This window comes from Nannospalax galili, unplaced genomic scaffold, assembly GCF_000622305.1.
Source record: "Nannospalax galili isolate Female #2095 unplaced genomic scaffold, S.galili_v1.0 scaffold302, whole genome shotgun sequence".
NCBI classification, from domain to species: Eukaryota; Metazoa; Chordata; class Mammalia; order Rodentia; family Spalacidae; genus Nannospalax; species Nannospalax galili.
In genome coordinates this window covers 1,674,213-1,694,872 of record NW_008350120.1, presented here as the reverse complement: position 1 = coordinate 1,694,872, position 20,660 = coordinate 1,674,213, and the positions used below count along the sequence as shown (strand labels likewise).

At 39.8% G+C, this 20,660-nt stretch overlaps 1 protein-coding gene across 17 annotated transcripts in view; it reads left to right on the top strand.

Moving 5' to 3' along the window:
- Positions 1 to 20,660, top strand: part of Kmt2c (lysine methyltransferase 2C) — a 297,069-nt gene that overhangs the window by 214,523 nt on the left and 61,886 nt on the right. For all 17 annotated transcript variants that reach the window (XM_029570484.1, XM_029570494.1, XM_029570489.1 and 14 more), the window contains 4 exons: positions 1,366 to 1,494; positions 4,622 to 4,741; positions 8,014 to 8,123; positions 11,967 to 12,132. In XM_029570484.1, coding sequence (XP_029426344.1) covers positions 1,366 to 1,494; positions 4,622 to 4,741; positions 8,014 to 8,123; positions 11,967 to 12,132 — 525 coding nt within the window. The remainder of the gene's footprint in view (positions 1 to 1,365; positions 1,495 to 4,621; positions 4,742 to 8,013; positions 8,124 to 11,966; positions 12,133 to 20,660) is intronic.

The following is a 20,660-nucleotide window of genomic DNA, read 5'->3' as shown; positions in this document are numbered from 1 at the left end:
TTGGTCTTTCTGAGACAGGGTCTCCCTGTAGCCCCAGCTGGCCTGGAACTCACTGTGTAGACCAGGCTGGCCTTGAACTCGCAGAGATCCACCTGCCTCTGCCTCCCAAGTTCTGGGACTAAAAGTATTTGCCACCACACCCAATAAGTTTGTTTTCCTTTTAAATCTTCATGGGTGTGTGTTTGTGTTTATGTGTATGCTGTCATATACCATGATCCAGATTCCTAACTACAGAATTCCATGTTCTAGATGGAAGGACAAGTTTCTGTTGGCCTCACTTTCCACTGTTTTTGAGGCAGTGTCTTGTTTGTCAGTATATGCACCAGGCTAGTTGACCAGCTTTTGGGCATTGTCTCCCCTCCCATCCTGCCATAGGTGCTCTGAAATTATAGGTGTGCACCCTCACACGCAGCAGGATATGCGTCCTCAGGCTTAGGAGGCAAGTGTTACCCATTGAACCATCTCCCCAACCCTAGACCTGAAGTTTTATATATGCATTACTTCATTTTATTTACTTTGTCCATTGAAATATTTATTGATCACTTATTGTATAAATTCCTATGGAAGAGAGAGTTTATTTTTTGGATTATGGTTCCAGATTCTGTATTGATAGACTTCCCTGGTTTCATCTGTACATTTACTCTTTTCCAGTATAATGCACCGTGGTTAGTATGTTAAAGCTGGAGAGTTTACACAAGACTATTATGGTAGACCTTAGATTTATACCTGAAGAGTTGATTAAAGAGGGGTAATCATAGAGGCAGGGGACTATAGCAGGCCTTAAAGTGAATTATCTGCAAGACTGGGATAAGACAACTGTAGAGAGAAATAGATGGCTATGAGAAAAACTGAGGAATCTTGATTATGGCAGAAAAGAGAACAGTGTGGTTCTCTTTTCCCCTAGGCCTTGTGCGCCCATGGAGCACATGATATGTTTCCATGTCCCTTTGGGAAAATGGGGTAAGGTAGGAACTAGAGTTCATTTAAGTTACTAGACATTTTGGATGTATAGTTTTTAGTAACTTGGATGTTAGGCAATCATAGCCACTGGAGCTCTAGGCCAAAGCCTAGAGAGAGTTCTAGGTGAGAGACTTAGCCTTACAGCCTGGGCCTAAAGACATGATTTAAAAGCAAGTGAATGATTCTGTAAAGTGCAAACTGACATTAGTCTTTTTGAGCATTTCTGATTGCTCTTCCCTGATTGTTACCTTGCTCTGCATCAGGGCACCTTCCCTTTCTCTAATTTTAGACATGCTGGCACACAGGATCACAATGGTTGGGGATGTTTTGCTTTGTTTTCCAATCTAAGGAATCTGTATTTGTCCGGCTTTCCTGGTTTCATTTGTATTTCTGCTTTTTTTCCAGAAGGAGAACTTATGGATTGTGAAGGAAAATCAGAATCTAGTCCTGAGCGAGAAGCTGTGGATGATGAAACTAAGGGAGTAGAAGGGACAGATGGGGTAAAAAAGAGAAAAAGAAAACCATACAGACCAGGTAGAGTGCCTGAGACAGACATTTAAATATTACTACCACTTGGCTACTTTAATAATGATGCTGATTATGACTTGAATAATACTGAACAGCCAGAACTATGTACAACATTTTATTAACATCTGTCTGGAACTCAAGTGCAATAAGAACCAAGCTACTTCAATGTGCACTTTCACTGATGGATTCCTTACATTGAAAATGTGAATACTTGACTATAAAATCATTTTCATAGATGTTAACCATTTAGTAAATGTGCTACTGAGTTGGTTTTAATTTCTTTTGCATTTTAAAGCCCTTCATGTGTTTCCCATTGACAACTATTTCTGCAGCTCTTTTCAGGTTTCCTTTTCTAATGGTTTTGTGGGGTTGGGTTTGTTTTTTTTTTTTTTTTTTTTTTTTGTCTTTTTGAGACAGGGTCTCCCTGTAGCCCCAGCTGGCCTGGAACTCATTCTGTAGACCAGGTTGGCCTTGAACTCATGGAGATCCATCTGCCTCTGCCTCCCAAGTGCTGGGATTAATGGTGTGTGCCACCATCCCCAGCATAGTGTTTATTTAGGCACAAAGGTGAACAAGATAGGCTCTTATACCTGGTAGAATTTATAGTCTAGTCAGTGCACTATGAATGATTACATTCTTTCCTTTCCAGTCTACTTCATGGATAGTGAGGAATGTTACCTTGCTTTTTTACATTATTGGAAGAAAGTTATTGAATGGTTTTATTACAGAAGTTGTAGGATTTTAAAAAGCCCATTTATTGTCTATTTTAAATAAATGAAGTATTAAATTAGGTTAGTGTAATCTCTGTTCTGAATGCTTGGATTTTATTGGTAAGAGTGTTCCAAATTCCTTTTGATACATAGGTTAAATACTGAATTTGTATTCTCTAAGACCTTCAGTGGCACCTTCCTTATGAATGGGCCACATCTATCACTTAGACTGAGGATTAGTTTAATCCAAATCATATTATGAAATGGTTTCATTTCTTTTTCATTATGATGCTTACAGGCACATTTATGTTTTTAGATGTTACCTGTTCCTTCTACCAACTCATTCATTCATTCATTCATTCATTCATTTTCTATTTGATACAGGGTCTGTCTCCCTGTAGCTCCAGCTGACCTGGAACTCACTATGTAGACCAGGCTGGCCTTGAACTCAGTTACTGACGGACTGACCAGATAGTCCTGAGTTTACATGAGTATTCAAAGTGAGGTACTAAATGTTGAAATTAGATAAATAGGATTTTTTTTTTTTTTTTTTTTTTGTATTTTTGAGACAAGGTCTCTCAGTAGCCCCAGCTGGCCTTGAACTAGTATGTACACCAGTCTATATAGTCCTCAAACTGACAGAGATCCACCTGCCTCTGCCTCCTGAGTGCTGGGATTAAAGGCGTGTGCCACCACTCCGGCTTCCTTCTACCAACTTTAATGTCCTTTTGTTCTATCTTCTTTATCATAACCTGGATGACATCCCTTTATTTGAGAGGTGTCACAAAAGCATTTTACTGGGGGCTGGAGAGATGGTTCACTGACTGTTCTTGCAGAGAACCCAGGTTCGATTCCCAGCACCCACATGGCGTTACAAACCATCCTTAACTCCAGTTCCAGGGGAATCCGAAGCCCTCTTCTGACCTCCAGCATTACATGACATGAGTGCACTCACATACATGCAGGCAATACACTCACACACATAAAATAAAAATAATAAATCAATTTTTTTTTTTTTTTTTACAAATAGCATTTTACTAGTTAAGTATGTCTTGCGACAAAAGTTTATAGTGCTGACAGTCAGGCATTATTCTAACTATATCATTTTGTTTCTAGTTATGATGTCTGAATGGAGAGCTGGTACTTACCATTTTTATTTTACCAATGAAAGAACTGGGGTACTGAAAAGTTAAATAGTCCAAGTTTACTTAGTAGACAGAATTATGTATTTGTTAAGGTTCAGATAGCCCCACCCCCTCACCAACAGGGTCTAATGGACTTCTCAAGTTCCTGAGAAAAGGGAACTGAGTTGATAAGCACCTTGGTCTTTGAAGTCAAGAGAAGCAGACTTTTCTCCACTGTTTGGCCAACACAGCAGGCTTCCCCTTTGATCTCTAAAGAAAATAGGTTTAACAGTCCCGCTCTCCCACTCCCTACCCCCAGCCCAACTTTAAAAAAAATACATCTTCCTGACATCTGCAGGAAGCAGAAGCCTCCTCCTTTAAAAGACCCCAGCTCACGACCCAGGCAGATATTTATCCTGCCCAGAAGGGAATCTGTCCCATGTGTTCCTTTGCTAATAAACTCTACTTTTTCCTGATCAACCCTATTCATCATATGGCTACTTTTTGTCTATCAGTATTGTGGCTCCAGATTCTATGTTGCTAACTAGAGAGTTCCATGTGTCTCATGTCTTACTGGCCTTCATGACATGGGAAAGCTAGACACCCCCCGCCCCTCAAGTCGTACTGATCTCCATCTGTGTCTCCTCATTTATACTTGCTGCTTGGTGTGTGTTCTCAGGAAGGGGAAACAGATCTATCAGTTCCTCAACAAACAGACAAGCTCAGTCTACTGTTTGGTATTTACTTTGACCTTGTCTAGAAGAGAAAATGCAAGCAATTCTTTCCATATTCCAAGTTGTCATTCTTGTGTGATAAGTAATAGCAATGTCTTTGATATTTTAAAAACATTTATAACCCTTTTTACTTTACACAAAAATGAGATCATTGGATCTTGAGAGAGAGAGCTCTGCCAGTAACTGTGAAGACCATTTATATGGGTCCTCAGTACCCATGTAAATGTTAGAATGGCATAGTGGCCTGCCTATAATACCAGCAGACACAGGGGATCCCTAGAGAATTCTAGCTGAATTGGAGGCTCTGGATTCAAGGGAGAGTCTCTGCCTCAGTATATAAGGTGGAGAGAGATTGAGAATGACATCCACTGTGAACTGATCTCCACATGCACATGCATCCATATATATTAGGCATGCATCCCACCCACACAAAATGAGATTATCTTCACCTTGAATTTTGGAAAAATCTAACTATTAAGGATAAAACAACTTCATCTTTGATGACTGTAGAATTTTAGGGAGAGATTGATTATTTATTGGCTTACTTAGTTTCTTTTTTGGATAGGTATTGGTGGGTTTATGGTGCGGCAAAGAAGTCGAACGGGACAAGGAAAAGCCAAAAGATCTGTGATCAGAAAAGACTCTTCAGGCTCTATTTCTGAACAGTTACCCAACAGAGAAGATGGTACAGTACTGGTTTGCTTTGATTTAACTTCTTGGGACCGATAAATCTGGGAAGAAGGGTCATTAAAGGGATACTGCTAGCTATGTCTTTGGAAGGATTTGAAAGCCTGTAGAGTTGCATGGTTTAAATCCGATAGACTATTTGAGGTGGGTTTTTTTTTGGTTTTTTTGTTTTTTGTTTTTTGAGCTAGGGTCTCTCTCATCCAATAGTTCATGCCAATTCCCTACATAGCCCATGGCATCCTCAAATTCATGATTCTCCTACCTCAGCTGCCCCGGGTGCTAGATTAGAGGCATACATCACCATGTTTTCTTTCTCCCTTCCTCCCCTTCCCCTTTTTTTCCTTCTCCCCCTTTCGCTTTGCTTCAGTAGAACTCAGGACCTCCCAGTGCTAAGGTCACACTTTATACTGACCTACATTCCTTGCCTCACCTTTGAAATGTTAAGTTCCTTTTCCCTCGGTAATAAATATTTCATATGTTACATATGAACAGAGTAGGGATCACTCAGCCGTAGAACATAATTTCTAGCTTTTTTAACACAGGCCTTTCTTTGCTTGCCTTTAAAGTTACAAGCTATTGAATTGAAAGTGACAGGGTAAGTCAGTACACTTTAACAAAACTATAAATAACATCCAGTAAAACCTTCTGACATCCTCAGTGCTTCAAAGAAAATGAAATCATTGCTTAAGCCTTACCCTTCTATGAATTAATAATATTTTATTGTGGGTTTTTGTTTTTTAAAGAAGTGGTCCTGCCGGGCGTGGTGGTACACGCCTTTAATCCCAGGGAGGCAGAGGCAGGCAGATCTCTGTGAGTTCAAGGCCAGCCTGGTCTACATAGTGAGTTCCAGGACCACTGGGGCTACAGGGAGACCGTGTCTCAGAAAGACCAAAAAAAAAAAAAAAAAAAAAAAAAAAAGAAGAAATGGTCCTGATGGAGACCTTGTAATCGCTGTTGTTGGCAATCTGTTATGTTTATGAATTTTGAATTATATCTCAAGGTTAAATATGAAGAACATTGGGATGTTCTCAGCACACCCTCTTTAACAGTCCTTTTTGTTGTTAAACAACCTTAAGTGAATAAATCAGAAATTGCTTTCTTTTTTTTGGAAGCACTATAATGGTTTTTAAGAAGTTTCTATTGTGACCCCCTAACAAGAATCCCTGATTTAAAGAATTTGATGTGTATAATAAAACTTTTTTTCTCTCTTTTCAGTCATCCAGATAATTATATACCTACCTTTTAGTTTTTATTGTAACTTGTGTCTCACTCAGCTATTGAATTTTATTTTTTTTAATTTTTTATTGAGCTTTTAAAATATCATACATTTCCCACTCAAATCAAGACCCCCTTCCCCATGCCTCCCTCTGTGCCCCCCACTGAACCTTATGCACTCTGCCATACATGCTGAGTCCTACTCATTCAGTTGTGCCCAAATGTCCTTCAGTGTAAAAACATCCCCTGGAGTCTAGTCGGCCTGTCCAATGATCATACGTAAGTCTCACTGCCCCTCACCCAACAGCAGTCAGTCTCAAATAGTTCTCATTCCACTGCCGGCCTGCCACCTATTTCTCACCTCCCTTTTGGGCCCTTGTTTAATTGAGCTGACATGGGTCCTGTCACCCACCCACCGCTGCCACAGGCTCACTTGAGCAAGCCTCCAGTGGCCTGGAAGCCTCTACCTCCCAGTGTTCATGAACCAGCCCTGGCTCTTACAGTCTTGCTGCCTCCTCTTCCCCAATGGTCCCTGAGCTGTGGGTGGGTGAGGTTCCATATATATAGGAGTTCCATCTTACATGCTATAGTCTCTTACTCTCCAAAACTTTGACAGTTGTGGCCTTCTGAGATATTGAGTCTTAAATTTCAAATATTGTTTCCTACCTTTCCGTGTTACCCTTTTGATGTTTAATCACTTCATAGTTTCATATTAAATCTTACTGTGTACTTTCAGTATCTTTTATTTCTTCATGTAATTGATCTAGAGCATAAAATTTCTGAAGCTGTTTCATATCTGTGTCTGCTGCTTCCATCCACCACTGCCTCATTAGATTGCATGCACTATGTGAAAGGCACAAACGTTTGTTCATTCGTTCTTTTGTTCGTTCATTCATTCATTCATTCGTTCGTTCATTTCCTTGTTGCAAAGTCCTATTCTTTGGAATAGTCTTTGTTTAAAAAATTTGGTTTTGTTTATTTATTTATTTATTTTTGGTGGTGTGTGTGTGTGTGTTGCGTTTGTCTTGAGCTGGCATGAAACTCCAAGACATCCGCCTGCCTCTGCTGGGATTAAAGTTGTGTGGCATCATGCCTAGCCTAATGATGTAGCCTAGGCTGGCCTCAAACTTACGATCCTCCTCTTCTCAGGATTTCCTCCATGTGTCACCACAAACAACAAAAACTTTAAGAACTGAGTTGTTTCTCCAGGACTCTGAATGCTACTTGCCTAGGACTCTCTTAAGCAAAAGTGGGCAGCTTAATATATTTTTGTCCACCTGTATCATACCAATTCAGGTTTACTGTATTTTATTTTACTACTCAAATCAGATCCATACCCAGCTTGTGAATTCTCAGGGAAGGCTATCATGTTGTTGCTTTTCTGACACACACCAAAGTGTGTGACACGGTGATAAGTAATAAGTACTGGTTTTATTTCTTATTTAACAAACTCAGTTACAAAAATATTGTGTTCTCTAAATTTTCCTTAGGAGTTTGTGAGTAGCCAGTTCATATTTTGTTAATATGCATTAATGTTTTTGGTGTTTTCATCTTTTAAAAATGTTATTTTTATTTTATGTGTATGAGTATATTACCTGAATGTATCTAAGTGTACTTGTGTTGTGCAGTGCCCATGCCCATAGAGGTCAGAAGAGGGCGTTGGATCCCCCGGAACTGGAGTTACTGACAGTTAGCCACCATGTGGGTGCTGGGAATCCAAAATCCAGGTCTTCTGCAAAGAGCAGCCAGTGCTCTTAACTGCTGCGCCATCTCTCCAGCCCCAGCATTTTTATATCATCTTTTAATTGTTTTGTTTAGAAAATTAAATTTCTGCTTTTTATGGAAATGCTAGTTATTCAGAAAGGATAGGAATTGTACTCCTGAAGAGATAAATGAATTTTTTGAGATGCTTAACACTTACTAAAAAACTTGCTTTGAGCTCTTCCTGTGTTGCAAACTTGTTTGTTTATACATATGTCTATTGTTGGTATCTACTGACTGTGCTATGTGGTGAGATGTTAGTGCATGTGGTCATGAGCATGACTCTTCTTTCAGGTTGGAATGAGCAGTTACCAGATGCTCTAGTCCATGAATCTGAAAAAATGAAGAAGAGATACCGAAAAAGGAAAAATAAGCTTGAAGAAACGTTCCCTGCTTACTTACAAGTAATATTTTGCTTTATATTTTATTGTACAGTTAGGTAATTGAGCTTTTATAAATGGGTTTGTTTGTTTTTAGCCAGCTGTGATGGTACACACCTTTAATCCCAGCAGAAACAGGCAGAGCTTTGTGATTTCAAGGCCAGCCTGGTCTACATAGTGAGTTCCAGGCCAGCTGGGGCTACAGGGAGACGCTGTCTCAAGAAAGACAAAAAAAAAAAAAAAAAAAAAAAAAAAAAAAAAAAAAAAACAACTGGGGGTTGGGGCCGTTGTTACTAAATTTCACCTTTTTTACCCTCTTCATTGCCTGTCATAAATTACATTTAATTTAGTAGGCTCCATAAAAAAATGAGTATTTGCCTTTTTTTGGTTTGGTACGTTTTTTTTTAAAAAAAAAAATTACGTGTATGAGTGTATTGCCTGCATGTATGTGAGTGCACCCGTGTCGTGCAATGGAGGTCAGAAGAGGGCGTCGGATTCCTCTGGAACTGGAGTTAAGGACAGTTAGTAACCACTCTGTTGGTGCTGGGAATCGAACCCAGGTCCTCTGCAAGAGCAGTCAGTGCTCACTTCAGCACTTGCACTGTGTTTTAAAGCAGTAATCTTATTAGTTAGGAAATTGATTTATTTTGTCCCTGTTGCTTTATCTGCCCCTTTGTTCTTGTTCTCCTGCTCTGTTTCCCTTGCCTCCTCTTGAACATTTCTGGATGTACTGAGAAGTTGACCTCCTCCTCCTCCTATGGATCTTTCTGGAAACTATAATCCATATTTAGGAAGCTTCCTTTAGTTGTTACCCAAGTATGGAAACTAGCTGTTTATACTTTGTAAAAGAGCGTTTGAATGCATATTCTTTCTAATTCCTTCCTTCCCTCCCTCTTTTCCCACCTCCCTTCCTGGTACTGATGGTAGTTGTTGTGTGAGGTTTATTCTTGGTTGGTTTTTTGACACAATCTTACGTAGCCTGATTGGCCTCAAACTTGATGTGTAGACAAGGATGATCTTGAACTTCTGATTCTCTTGCCTCTACCTCTGGAATGTTAGGATTATTGTTATAAGCCACCTTATCTGGTTTTAAAAGAGCCCTTAAAAGTACTGGATCTTGGTCTGATGAGATGACTCAGTGGGTAAAGGTGCTTGCTACCAAGCTTGATGTGATTCCCTAAACTCACATGTGGAAGAAATTAACTGACGGTCACATATGTGCTCGTGACATGCACATGTATGTACACACACACACACACACACACACACACAAGCTCGTGAGCATAATAAATGTTTTTTAAAAATTGGATCTGATTTTGCATTTCCTGCTGTGATCTGAGCCTGCTGGGCCAGGACATCTTTGTAATGGTGCTATCTCTTATACATTCTGTAAGTTTCCCCACTGACCTGAGAAACACATAATGCCAGGAATTAACTGGAAATTCATTAACATTCTTTCCAAGCTTTTTGTTGCTGTTGTTAATCACAGCAGTGTGGAGGTAAACTCTAAAATACGTGCTCTAACCAATGGGAATACCTCCTATCAGCTAGTGATGCTATGTGACTAGGAGTGCCTGCCCTTTGTCCATTCTTGGAGTTCCTGACAATGTCAGGTTGGAAACCACACACAACTTCTCTTTTATGTTAACTGTAAGGAATGGAAACTCATTAGAACATAACAATTATTAGAACATAACAAATTTTGATAAATATCAAGACAGTAATGGTAAATTATTAGAGAATATTATTAATGTTAATTTAAGATTGTTTAGATTTATACTTAGGGATTATACATCATAGATTTCTAAATGTCAAAGATGTTTTACACTTTTCAGTATTCTTTATTATTATGGTTGCTTGGATTTCAAAATTAAATTTTCAGCCAGGTGTGGTGGCGCACGCCTTTAGTCTGAGCACTTGGGAGGCAGAGGCTGGTGGATTTCTGTGAGTTCAAGGCCAGCCTGGTCTACAAAGTGAGTTTCAGGCCAGCTGGGGCTACAGGGAGACTGTCTCAAAAAGACCAAAAAAATTTTTCAATTTTCATAGTGAAATGACTTACTTAAAAATAGAAAAATTTTGAATAAGAAAAATAATCTGTACCTTTCTTGATGTGGTTTTTGAGAGAAAGATATTGTGTAGTGTAGGCAGTAGGTATAAATGTGCCATGACGTGTGTAGAGGTTGGCCAACAGCCTTGGATGTTGGTCCTCGTATTCCCGTTTGTCTGTAACAAGGCCTCTTCATTATTTGCCGCTTGGCTACATGCCCCAGGCTAGCCCCCCTGAGCTTCTGGGCATTTTCCTGTCTCTACCGCCCATTTTGCACTGGGGTTGCCAACATGTGCTGCTGTTCCAGCAGGGTTCACACTGGTGCAGGAAGCACTCTTGCCACTGTGCTACCTCCTCAGCATCTAGTCCCTTCTCTAAAGTTATCCATTGCTAGCATTTTTTGACATTTTTGTATGATTTATTTTTGTGTTCTTAGAATTGTCTTCATTTGTGTATTTTGTTACACTTGTCTTTCAGCATCTTTCTTTTGGTCATGTATTTCAGAGCCTTTCTTTGATGACATTGTGTGTTAGCTACTTTTCTGTGGCTGTAAAACACTGTGACCCAGGGTACCTCCCCAGGCTCTTGGGGACTGGAGAGATGGCTCAGTGATTAAGAGCACTGGCTACTCTTGCAGAGGATCCAGATTTAGTTCCCCGCACCCACATGGCAGCTAACAACCATTTATAATTCCGTTTCGTAGGGGATCCAACATCCTCCTCTTTCCTCTGCAGGCACTGAGTGGTATAGGTGCACATACATCAGTCAGACAAAACACGCTTACACATAAAATAAATTTTAAAAGTTTTTTTTTTTTTTTTTTTTAGTTTAAAACAGTCTGCATTTTAGGGTGGGGATATGGCTCAGTGATAGATATCTTGCCTAACGTGTTTGAATCCAGTAGTGCTGCTACCAACAACATCCCCACCTCAGCACTTTGTAGTGGCAATACCTGTGCTTTTATTTAGCTATGCACCTGAGGAACACTGAGGCTGGTTTTACTTACAGTGTCATGAAAGCTATGTGGGGCCTTCTGTTTGTGCTTATGCAGCAGGGGTGTGATGGCTGTCACCAGCTTCCATGAACATTCTAGAGTCATCTAGCCAGAGAGGCCATGGAGTAGAAAATACAGTGATAGGAGATTGTTGGGCTAAAGCAAAGCATCTGAGGCCACCTTTTGTCTTCCATGTTGATCCTTGGGATAATCAGAGAACTCACCTGAAACGTACCAGTCAAAGAAAATTGCTCAGATGGGGAAGTGCTCATCTGAGTGGATGACTCGAAAGCCTTTTGTAGCTTGCAGACTTTTCCTACATGGTCTGTTTCAAATGACTAAGTCTTTCAGTTGTATAGTGTAAGACTTCTGATGTGGTTATATGAATCATCGTGAATCAACACGAGAGTACCACATCCTGAAGTGTGTAAATATTAAAGCCATAGATCAAAATCTTATCTGCTTCTGCAAGTGATCTATAAATATTATTAATATTTATGAAGCTTCACTTTTGCTTATACTATGGTTCAAAATCCATTAGTATAGAAACCTATCAATTTAAAATTTAATTGTGGATTAGTCTCTAGCAATTGAATTATTCTTTAGTTTCTAGAAACATTTGACACAGTTGTTTTATTTGTGTAATTTTATTCAATTTTGAAAAGCTCTTAAAATCTTAATTTTGTTAGTTTAAAACTTACAGAATCAGTCAAAAATTCAGTTTGTGTATTACTAAAGTTTTTCTTATCAAAAGTGATGACAGGATACTGTTGAATTTTTCGAATTTTAGGACTAATACTTTTTTTCTGTGTCCGTCGTTGTCTAGGAAGCATTTTTTGGAAAAGATCTTCTGGATACCAGCAGACAAAGCAAGCTGAGTTTAGACAACCTGTCAGAAGATAGGGCTCAGATTTCAGATACAGCAGGGTTCTTGACTCCTTCAGATCCACTGCTGAGTTCATCCTCTGCTTCAACAAAACCTGGAACTCGGGGTATGTACAATAATCCACAGGTGTTTTATTTACACCAGTTACTCTAAAACATTCCTTAGAAATGCTTTTGTTTGACCTTGTGTGCACTGTTAAAAAATCAACTTTATTGAATTTATTACATTCAGTAAGTACAGCTTTTTTAAAAAAGTAGACAGTTTTTATAAGATTTGGCAAATTAACTTACCAGTCTAATTATCACCAAAATCAGGGGTGTGAAGGAAAACTTGGAATTTACACTCTTTTGAGGACAATGTTGGCCACAGTTGATAAGCTAAAAATACAATTTACAAAGTAATATATTTTGTTATTCATATAACCCAAAGAAATTCCAAAGGGTTAGAGACCAAAACCAATGGGAATGTGCTGGTAGATTATTAATATAGTGAGATATATTACCCTACTACTTAGGATTTTTCACCACTGATACTTTTTGTCAGTTAGCTTTTTGTTGTGAAAACAGGGGTACATAGTGCCTTGCAGTCTCTGATTGCATGAGGTCAGGACAATCAAATGTGTCCAGTTAACCCTAATACTCATTGGTGAACAAAATCACCCCTGGCCGAGAATCACTGTATAGGTTCAGGGAATGTAGGAACTATAACCAGTTAAAAAGGCAGAGGTGGGAGGTGGTTCAGTGGGTAAATTGCTTGCCATACCAAGTATGAGGACCTGAGTTTGATTCCCAGAATCCTTAAAAAAGGGCCAGGTATGTGATGCACACTGGAATCCCAGTGCTGGGGTGGTGGAGGCAAGGAGGATCCCTGTGCTTGCCAGCCAGCCAGCCTAGCTTAATTGACTCCAGGCCAATGAGAGACCCTGTGTTTAAAGGAGGTTGATGTTCCTCGGGATGACACCTGAGATTGTCCTTCAGCCTGTACACACACACAGGCATGTGCACACAGAGGCACGCACATGAATTTTTTACAAAGAGCTATTAAAGGGTCTGAGGATGTAACTCAATTGGTAGAGTCTCTGGCTCTCATGCACTCAGGCACTGGGTTTGATCGCTAATACCTCATGACTAGATGAGGTGGCCCGTGGCTACAATCTTAGTATTTGTGTGGTGGAGCCAAGAGGATCAGAAATTCAAGGCAGTTCTCTATTATATAGTGATTTCAGAACCAGTCATGGGTATGGGAGATCCTGTCTCATTTAAATAAGTCAGATAAAAGTAAGAAATCATGATGTGTTTCTAAAGTATATCATCAAGGCTCTTAGAGCTTAGTTGAATGTACAAGAGCTCTGATGACACCTTTTCCCCTCCAGTTCTAGGCTTTTATAGTACTGTCTGTAGTAAATGTTTTTCTGACAAGCTTTATTTTGCCATTGATTACATTTGTTAGTCATTTAGTTTTACGAATTCATTTTGAAGCAAAACTCAAGGTAGATCTCCATTGAATAAAAGAACTTTTGATATTAGGTAAAGTTTTGCTCACTCAGCTTTGCCCTAAATTGAAATATAGTTGATTTTCTTATACCTTGGGTTTTGCATCTGCAAATATGAATGACTGATTTAAGGGACTTAAGTATTCACAGATTTTGGTAATGTTCAGGGTTGCCGTAAATGCTGAGGAACAATCTCTGCAGATTTTTATATTTTGTTTGCTTTCTTGAAATAATTCCAGGCAGTCATACATCATCCTGGGTTACATACACACTGGCAGTGTACCTCCCCATTGACAGAGAAAGATGGAATGTCTCCATGTTGCTGCTTAGTCTTAGCAGATTACAAAAGTAATTTGATAGTTTTAAATCTTTCAGTTCTTATCAATATATTTTTAGCAGTGTATAATGAAAGCCTTGGGGCTATGTCAAATATGTTACAAATACGTCATTTAAAGAGTCAAATAGAAGTTACTTGCAATTGAGTTTTGTGAGTTTAAGGTCTGAATTGGATGTGTGACATTGTGATAGTCAATGTATTGATGCAGATGATTTCTCCCCTTTTTTCCTGCTAAAGAAGAAATGACTTCACAATAAGGAAAGAAATGAAAGGACTAGAGAGCACTCATATCAAAACATGATGCTTTTCAGTTCCCTTCCTTTGTATGGAAAATTAATCAGTGACAGTTGCCTTTTTTTTTTTTTTTTTTTTCCGGTCTTTTTTAGACAGGGTTTCCCAGTAGCCCCAGCTGCCCTGGAACTCACTATGTACACCAGGCTGGCCTTAAACACACAGAGATCTGCCTGCCTCTGCCTCCCGAGTGCTGGGATTAAAGGCATGCACCACCACACCCGGCTGACAGTTGCCTTTTTAAAGCAAGATAGCCTATTAGAACACTCTAACAATTTTTTCGTAAGATATAAAATCTTTATTCTTGCACTCTAGTGTGTGTGTGTAGGGGGGGGAGTTACAGAGAGAGTGTCTGTAGAGTCAGGTTTATGAAAGAAGTGCTTTTAAGAACCTAGTCTTTTAAAATTGTTTTCTATCATTTATGTAGTAGTATTTCATTAATGTAAAATAAAAGCGCTGGGTTGACAGCTTAATCAGTGAGTACCTTCTCTTCAAGCTAGAGGAGCTAAGTTCAGTCCTTGGAATCCATGTAAAAAAAGGCCAGGCATGGTGACACATGCTTGCTTGTGATCCCAGTGCTGATGAGACAGACAGGAAGAGTCCTTGAGACTTGCTAGCCAGCCCGTCTCGCCTCCTGCAGTCTAGAGAGCCACCTTGTTTCCTAGAACAAGGCAAATGGCACCCAAGAAATGACATCCAAGGATGACACTGAGTCTGCACCCGCACACAAACGCTCATACATACACACACTTAAGAAACAAAAACCAGACAAAACCCCACAAGATGGCCCTCAAAGAATGATATTCAGTTGTTCTTGTCGCTTTACTATCATGTTGTCCAGAGCATCTCACACAGATATTTGATGTAAATTATTAGGTTTATGCTCACTCGCTCTCTCTCTCGCTCTCTCTCTCTCTGCAGTTAAAATACACTTGAATGAATAAAAAATTCAGATGACTAAAGTAGTTTATTGATGTTAGCCTAAGAGTTCCAACATTTCCTTCTTCGTTAGGTAAAGCCACCTTAGAATCCTCTTTTCACTTTCTTCATTATTCATCTTACAGATCTGTAGATTTTTCTTTGTTTTCAAAATAAAGCCCCAAATCAAAGCCAGTCATTTCCTACTTCAGCTGTCCTTGTCATTCAATGGTAATGTGGTTCACCTCTCTCTTACACTGCAGAAGGTCACCAGGCTTCCATTCTCCCCTACATCCTTCTCTGCCAGTCTGTTGTGCATGTCTCCAGTACCACCCCGTGGTCTTCATAGTAAACCCTCATCTTTACCATGTTCTGCAGAACTGTACCTGGTCTTGCAGCCACTACTTCTTCTGCTCGTCCTGCCCCTTCTCTGTGATTTCTTTGACCACTCTCTGGCTTTCTGCATCTCTAGTGCTGGGATTCATGGCACACACCACCACACCTGGCTGATGTAGATGGACCTGCTTCTCCAATTAAAAGACACAAATTAGAGGCTGGAGAGATGACTCAGTATTTGCTGCTCTTGGAGAAGCCTGCTGTTCAGTTCCCAGCTCATGATCATCTGTAACTTCAGTTCCAGGAGGACCTGTGGCCTCTTCTGGCATTTGCGTGCACTGCATGCACATGATGCACATATATGCATGCAGGAAAACACTCACACACATAAAATGAAAATAATAATTTTTTTTTTTTTGGTCTTTTTGATACAGGGTCTCCCTGTAGCCCCAGCTGTCCTGAAACTCACTATGTAGACCAGGCTGGCCTTGAACTCAGAGAGATCAGCCTGCCTCTGCCTCCCAAGTGCTGGGATTAAAGGTGTGCGCCACCATGCCCTTTTGAAAATAAATTTTTAAATAGACAAAAGATACAAATTATTGGATTAGATATTCAGACAAGATCTAAGTGTTTGTTATGTACACGAAACATACCACCTTGACAAAGAATAATAGACCAGAACTGACAAGCTCCAAATCAGTACACCAAGCAAGTAGAAACTGAAACCAAGCAAAGGTTACAAGCAGTACTGACATCCGAAAGTAAGTGCAGATCAGAATTAGAAGAGATTGAGGTCACTACATACTAATGAAGTAAATAGCCTCTCAACAGGATGTAACAGTTCTAATTACATGTGTTCTGAATGTTGAGTATGTCCTTATTTCAATAATAGTGGGTCATGTTTGTGCCTACTTTCATTAATAGTTAGATTCCTTAGACAGAATAATCAGCAATGAAACCTCAGAGTCAGGCTACTCATTAGATCATTTAAGACATCTACAGCCCAGCATGGTGGCATATACCTTTAATCCCAGCACTTGGTAGGCAGAGGCAGGCTGATGAGATCAAGGCCAGCCTTGTCTACATAGTGAGTTCAGGCCAGCTAGGATTAAGAGAGACCCTGTCTTCCCCTTACCCCCAAATAAAATAAGATTTATCTACAGAATATTTCCACCAATAGCTGTGGAGCACACATTTTTAGCTCAGCAGTCTATAGCACTTTCTCTAAATTAGATCATGTTTTAGACCATCAAAGAAGCTCAGCCAAGGAAGTACAGCAGGAACTATGGAGGATGCTGCTTACTACCTGGCTTGCTCACAGCCAGGAGCACTTCCCAGGAAATGGTGCCACTCATAGTAGGCTGGGCCCTCCTGCATCTATAAACAGAAAGAAAATCCCCTACAGACCTGCTCACAGGGCAATCTAATCTGGGAACTCCCTCAAGACTTCTTTCTCAGGGGACTTTAGGCTGTATCAAGATGACAGTTACAATCAATTGGACATGGGGAGGGGGAGCTGGCTCAGTAGTTAACAACACTCGCTGTTCTCGCAGAAGACCTGAGTTTGAGTCCCAAGACCCACATGGCGGCTAACAACCGTCTGTACGGTAACTCCAGTTACAGGGGATCTTGACACCCTCTTCTTACCCAGTTGGCATTGGCATGACACATGCAAACATAACACTCATAAAATAAAGTTTAAAAAAGTTAATTGGACACGTATAGCAAGGAAAACTATAAAACTGTACCATTACAAGAACATTGAAATAAACATTCTTGACGGATTAGTAGGCCATTAAATAAATCTGGGAGAAATTTAAAAATTACAAAAATCAAAAGAAAATAAAACTTTTTAGCCAAGTGTTGTGGTACATACCTTTAATCCCAGCACTGGGAGGTAGAGAGAGACCTGGCCTACATAGTGAGTTTCAGGTCCCCTGGGGCTTAGCAAGCCCCTGCCTCAAAAAAGACCAAAACCAAAAAAAATCAGTGAGATCTCAAATAAGTAACCTATTGATATGCCTCATGGTCTTATGAAAATAAGAATAAACCAAACCCCAAAGGAATAGATTAATAGATGGAAAAAAATAATAAAGGTCAAGATAGAAATTTATGAAATTGAGACCAAAGAGAACAGTACCAAGAGTCAGTGAAATGAAGGGGCCACTTGGATTACCCAGCAGGTGAAGATGCCCTGAATTTGAAACCCAGGATCCACCCACCCCATATGGAAAGAGAATCAGTTTCCACAGACTTCCTCACACAGGCTGTCTGACAACTGGGTCTGCCCTCCACCCCAGTACTAAATGTAACTTAATAAAAAAGATTGGCTTGACAAACTTTTGGCTATATTGATCAAAAAAGAGAGTGAGGAAGACCCAAAGTAATAAAATTATTGATGAAAAAGGGATTATTATAACAGATATCAATGAAATCCAGTGAATCATTAGGAAATACTTGGAAATTTATATTGCAAAAAGTTGGAAAAATGCTGACAAAATGCATAAATTCTTAGACATATATGACCTATCAGTGAAGAGGATATTAACCTATTAAATAGATCCATAGTAAGCAATCAGATTGAAGTAGTTTTTTTTTTTTTAAAGCAACATTCTCCCAACAAAGAAAAGTTCAGGATGGGACTGATTCCTGTCAAATTCTAACTGGCCTTTAAGGAAGAACAAACCAGATTCATTCCTGAAGCAGTATTACCTTGTCCCCCAAGCCAGATAAGGGGAAAAAAGAGAAATGAAAGAAGCATCCCAGTTTACTTGATGAACACGACAAATTAATTTTTTGGTCTTTTCGAGAAAGGGTTTCCCTGTAGCAACAGCTGGCCTGGATTTGCAATTGGAGACCAAGCTGGCCTCAAACTCACAGAGATCTATCTGCCTGCCTCTGCCTCTGCTGGGGTTAAAGTATGTGCCATCACTCCTGGCTTTAAAAAATATTTTTATTATTTTTTATTTTATGTGTATGAGCGCATTGCCTACATGTAAGTAAGTGCATCTATGTTGTGTAATGGCAGCAGAGGTCAGAAGGCACTGGATCCCCTGGAAATGGAGTTATGAACAGTTGTTAGCTGCCATGTGGGTGCTAGGAGTGGAACCTAGTTCCTTTGCAGGAGCAGCCACTGCTCTTCCCTGCTGAGCCATGTCTCCAGCCCTATGTAAAAACTCTTAATGAATTATTTTCAAACTGAAATAAAGAATTCATAGTGTATGATCTTATTCTTGCAATGCAAGAATGGTTGAAGTTAAGCTAATGCAGCGTGTAAGTAGGATCAGTGCTAGAAACCGTGTATTCATTTCAACAGCTGCAGGAGTGTTCTTTAGCAAAGTTCAGCCTCCCTGAATGGTTAAAGTTCCAGCGATACCAGAAATAGAAGGAAGAGCCTCAGCATTGAAGGACATGAAAAGCAGAACCCCAGACAGCCACTCAGTTTGATAAACTGAAGCATTTCCTCGGAGATCGAGAAGATATGAGGACTTGAAGTTTTAGCTACAGGAACCAGGCGAGATAAAGATTAAGAAAAGGGGTACAGATAGACAAGAAGTCAAATTATCTCTATTTACAATCAGTCTGCTCCTATATGTAAAAGACATAATAATTTCCAGAAAACTCTTAATGCTGACAAATATTTTCAGCAAAGTAGAAACGATCTACACACAAAAATCAGTAGCTTTTTTATATACCCATAACACGTTTGTTGAGAAGTCAGGAAAAGAGTCGTGCTCATAATATATTAAAACAAAGTTGCATTGCTATAACCCTATGCAGGGAGATAAAGACCTTTCCAGTGAAGACTGGAGACGAGGAGGAATGCAGGTGAGGAAAGATCTCTGATACTCTGGCATTGGCAGAAATGGTATTGTGAAAATGGCCTTATTCAAAGCAGCCTACAGATCAGTGGAATCCTCAGCACAATTACAATGCTGTTACTCACAGAATTAGGAAAAATTCTTCACCCAGAAGTACAGTGGACCCTGAATAACCACAACAGTCCTAAACAGAAAGAACAGTGCTGATAGGAAGGCATCAGAGTATTCAATTTCAAACTGTACCACAGTCCATAGCAGCATAAACATGGCAACATACCAGGCAGTGGAAAAGAACAGAAGACCCAGAAACAAACCCATACACCTGTAGTACCTGGTTTTTGGCAACTATCTCAAAACCAAGGAATAGCCTCTTCAACAAGTGATCCTGGGAATTCTGCATGTTTGTATGTAGAATGTTAAATTCAATTTCCATCTCTTATTTTGTCCAAAAATCAATACAAAATGGATCAAACACCTTACTGTAAGGTCTGAAATTCTAAAGCAAAAGCCACACACTTTAAGATGCAGAGTAGGTAAGGACTTTCTGAAAAGGATGCCAAAATAGGACAAATGCACGACAAAAATGCTTTGGTATGGAATAGGAAGCAGTCAGAGTGAGAAAGTAGCCTGCAGGATAAGGGAAAGTCTTCACCAACTGCACCTGACAGGTTTAATATCTAGACTCCATGAAGAACTAAGGACTGAATACCAAAAAAGAAAGTCATTCGGTCAATAAATAGGGAAGTAGATTGAGCAGATACTTCTCAACAGAAGCTTTGGGGCTGGAGAGATGGCTCAGTGATTAAGAGCACTTACTGCTCTTCCAAAGGACCTGATTTGGTTCCCAACACCTATATGGTGGCTAGCAGCCATCTTTAATTCCAGTTCCAGGGGATCTGACGCCCTCTTCTGACCTCCACCAGGTGCATGCATAGTGCACTTACATCCATGCAGGCAAAATACCCATGGACATAAAATAGTTAAAAAATGAAAAAGAATATCAGTTATCAATAAATACGTAAAATACTCAACTTCCTTATCTGAAAGTAGAAACAGTGCCGAGACTCCCATCTCATCCAGTTAGAACGGCTGGCTTTGAGAAACCAACTAACAACATATTCCAAGGATACAGAGGAAATGGAGCTGTTACAGCCTGCTGATGGGAATGCAGCCTAGTACAGCCACTGTGGAGATCAGTAAGAGGCTTGCCCCCAAAACTGAGAACACATGATCCAGAATACATACCTGACTCCAAGTCAGCTGACCACAGAGATCTTGTACATTTGTGTTCATTGTAACACTTCACAGTAGCCAAGATGCAGAAGTAGCCTGGATATTCATCAATGGATGATTGGATCAAAAAAATGTGCTCTGTACACATAATGCAGTTTTGTGTGTGTGTGTGTGTGTGTGTGTGTGTGTGTGTGTGTGTGTTTTGT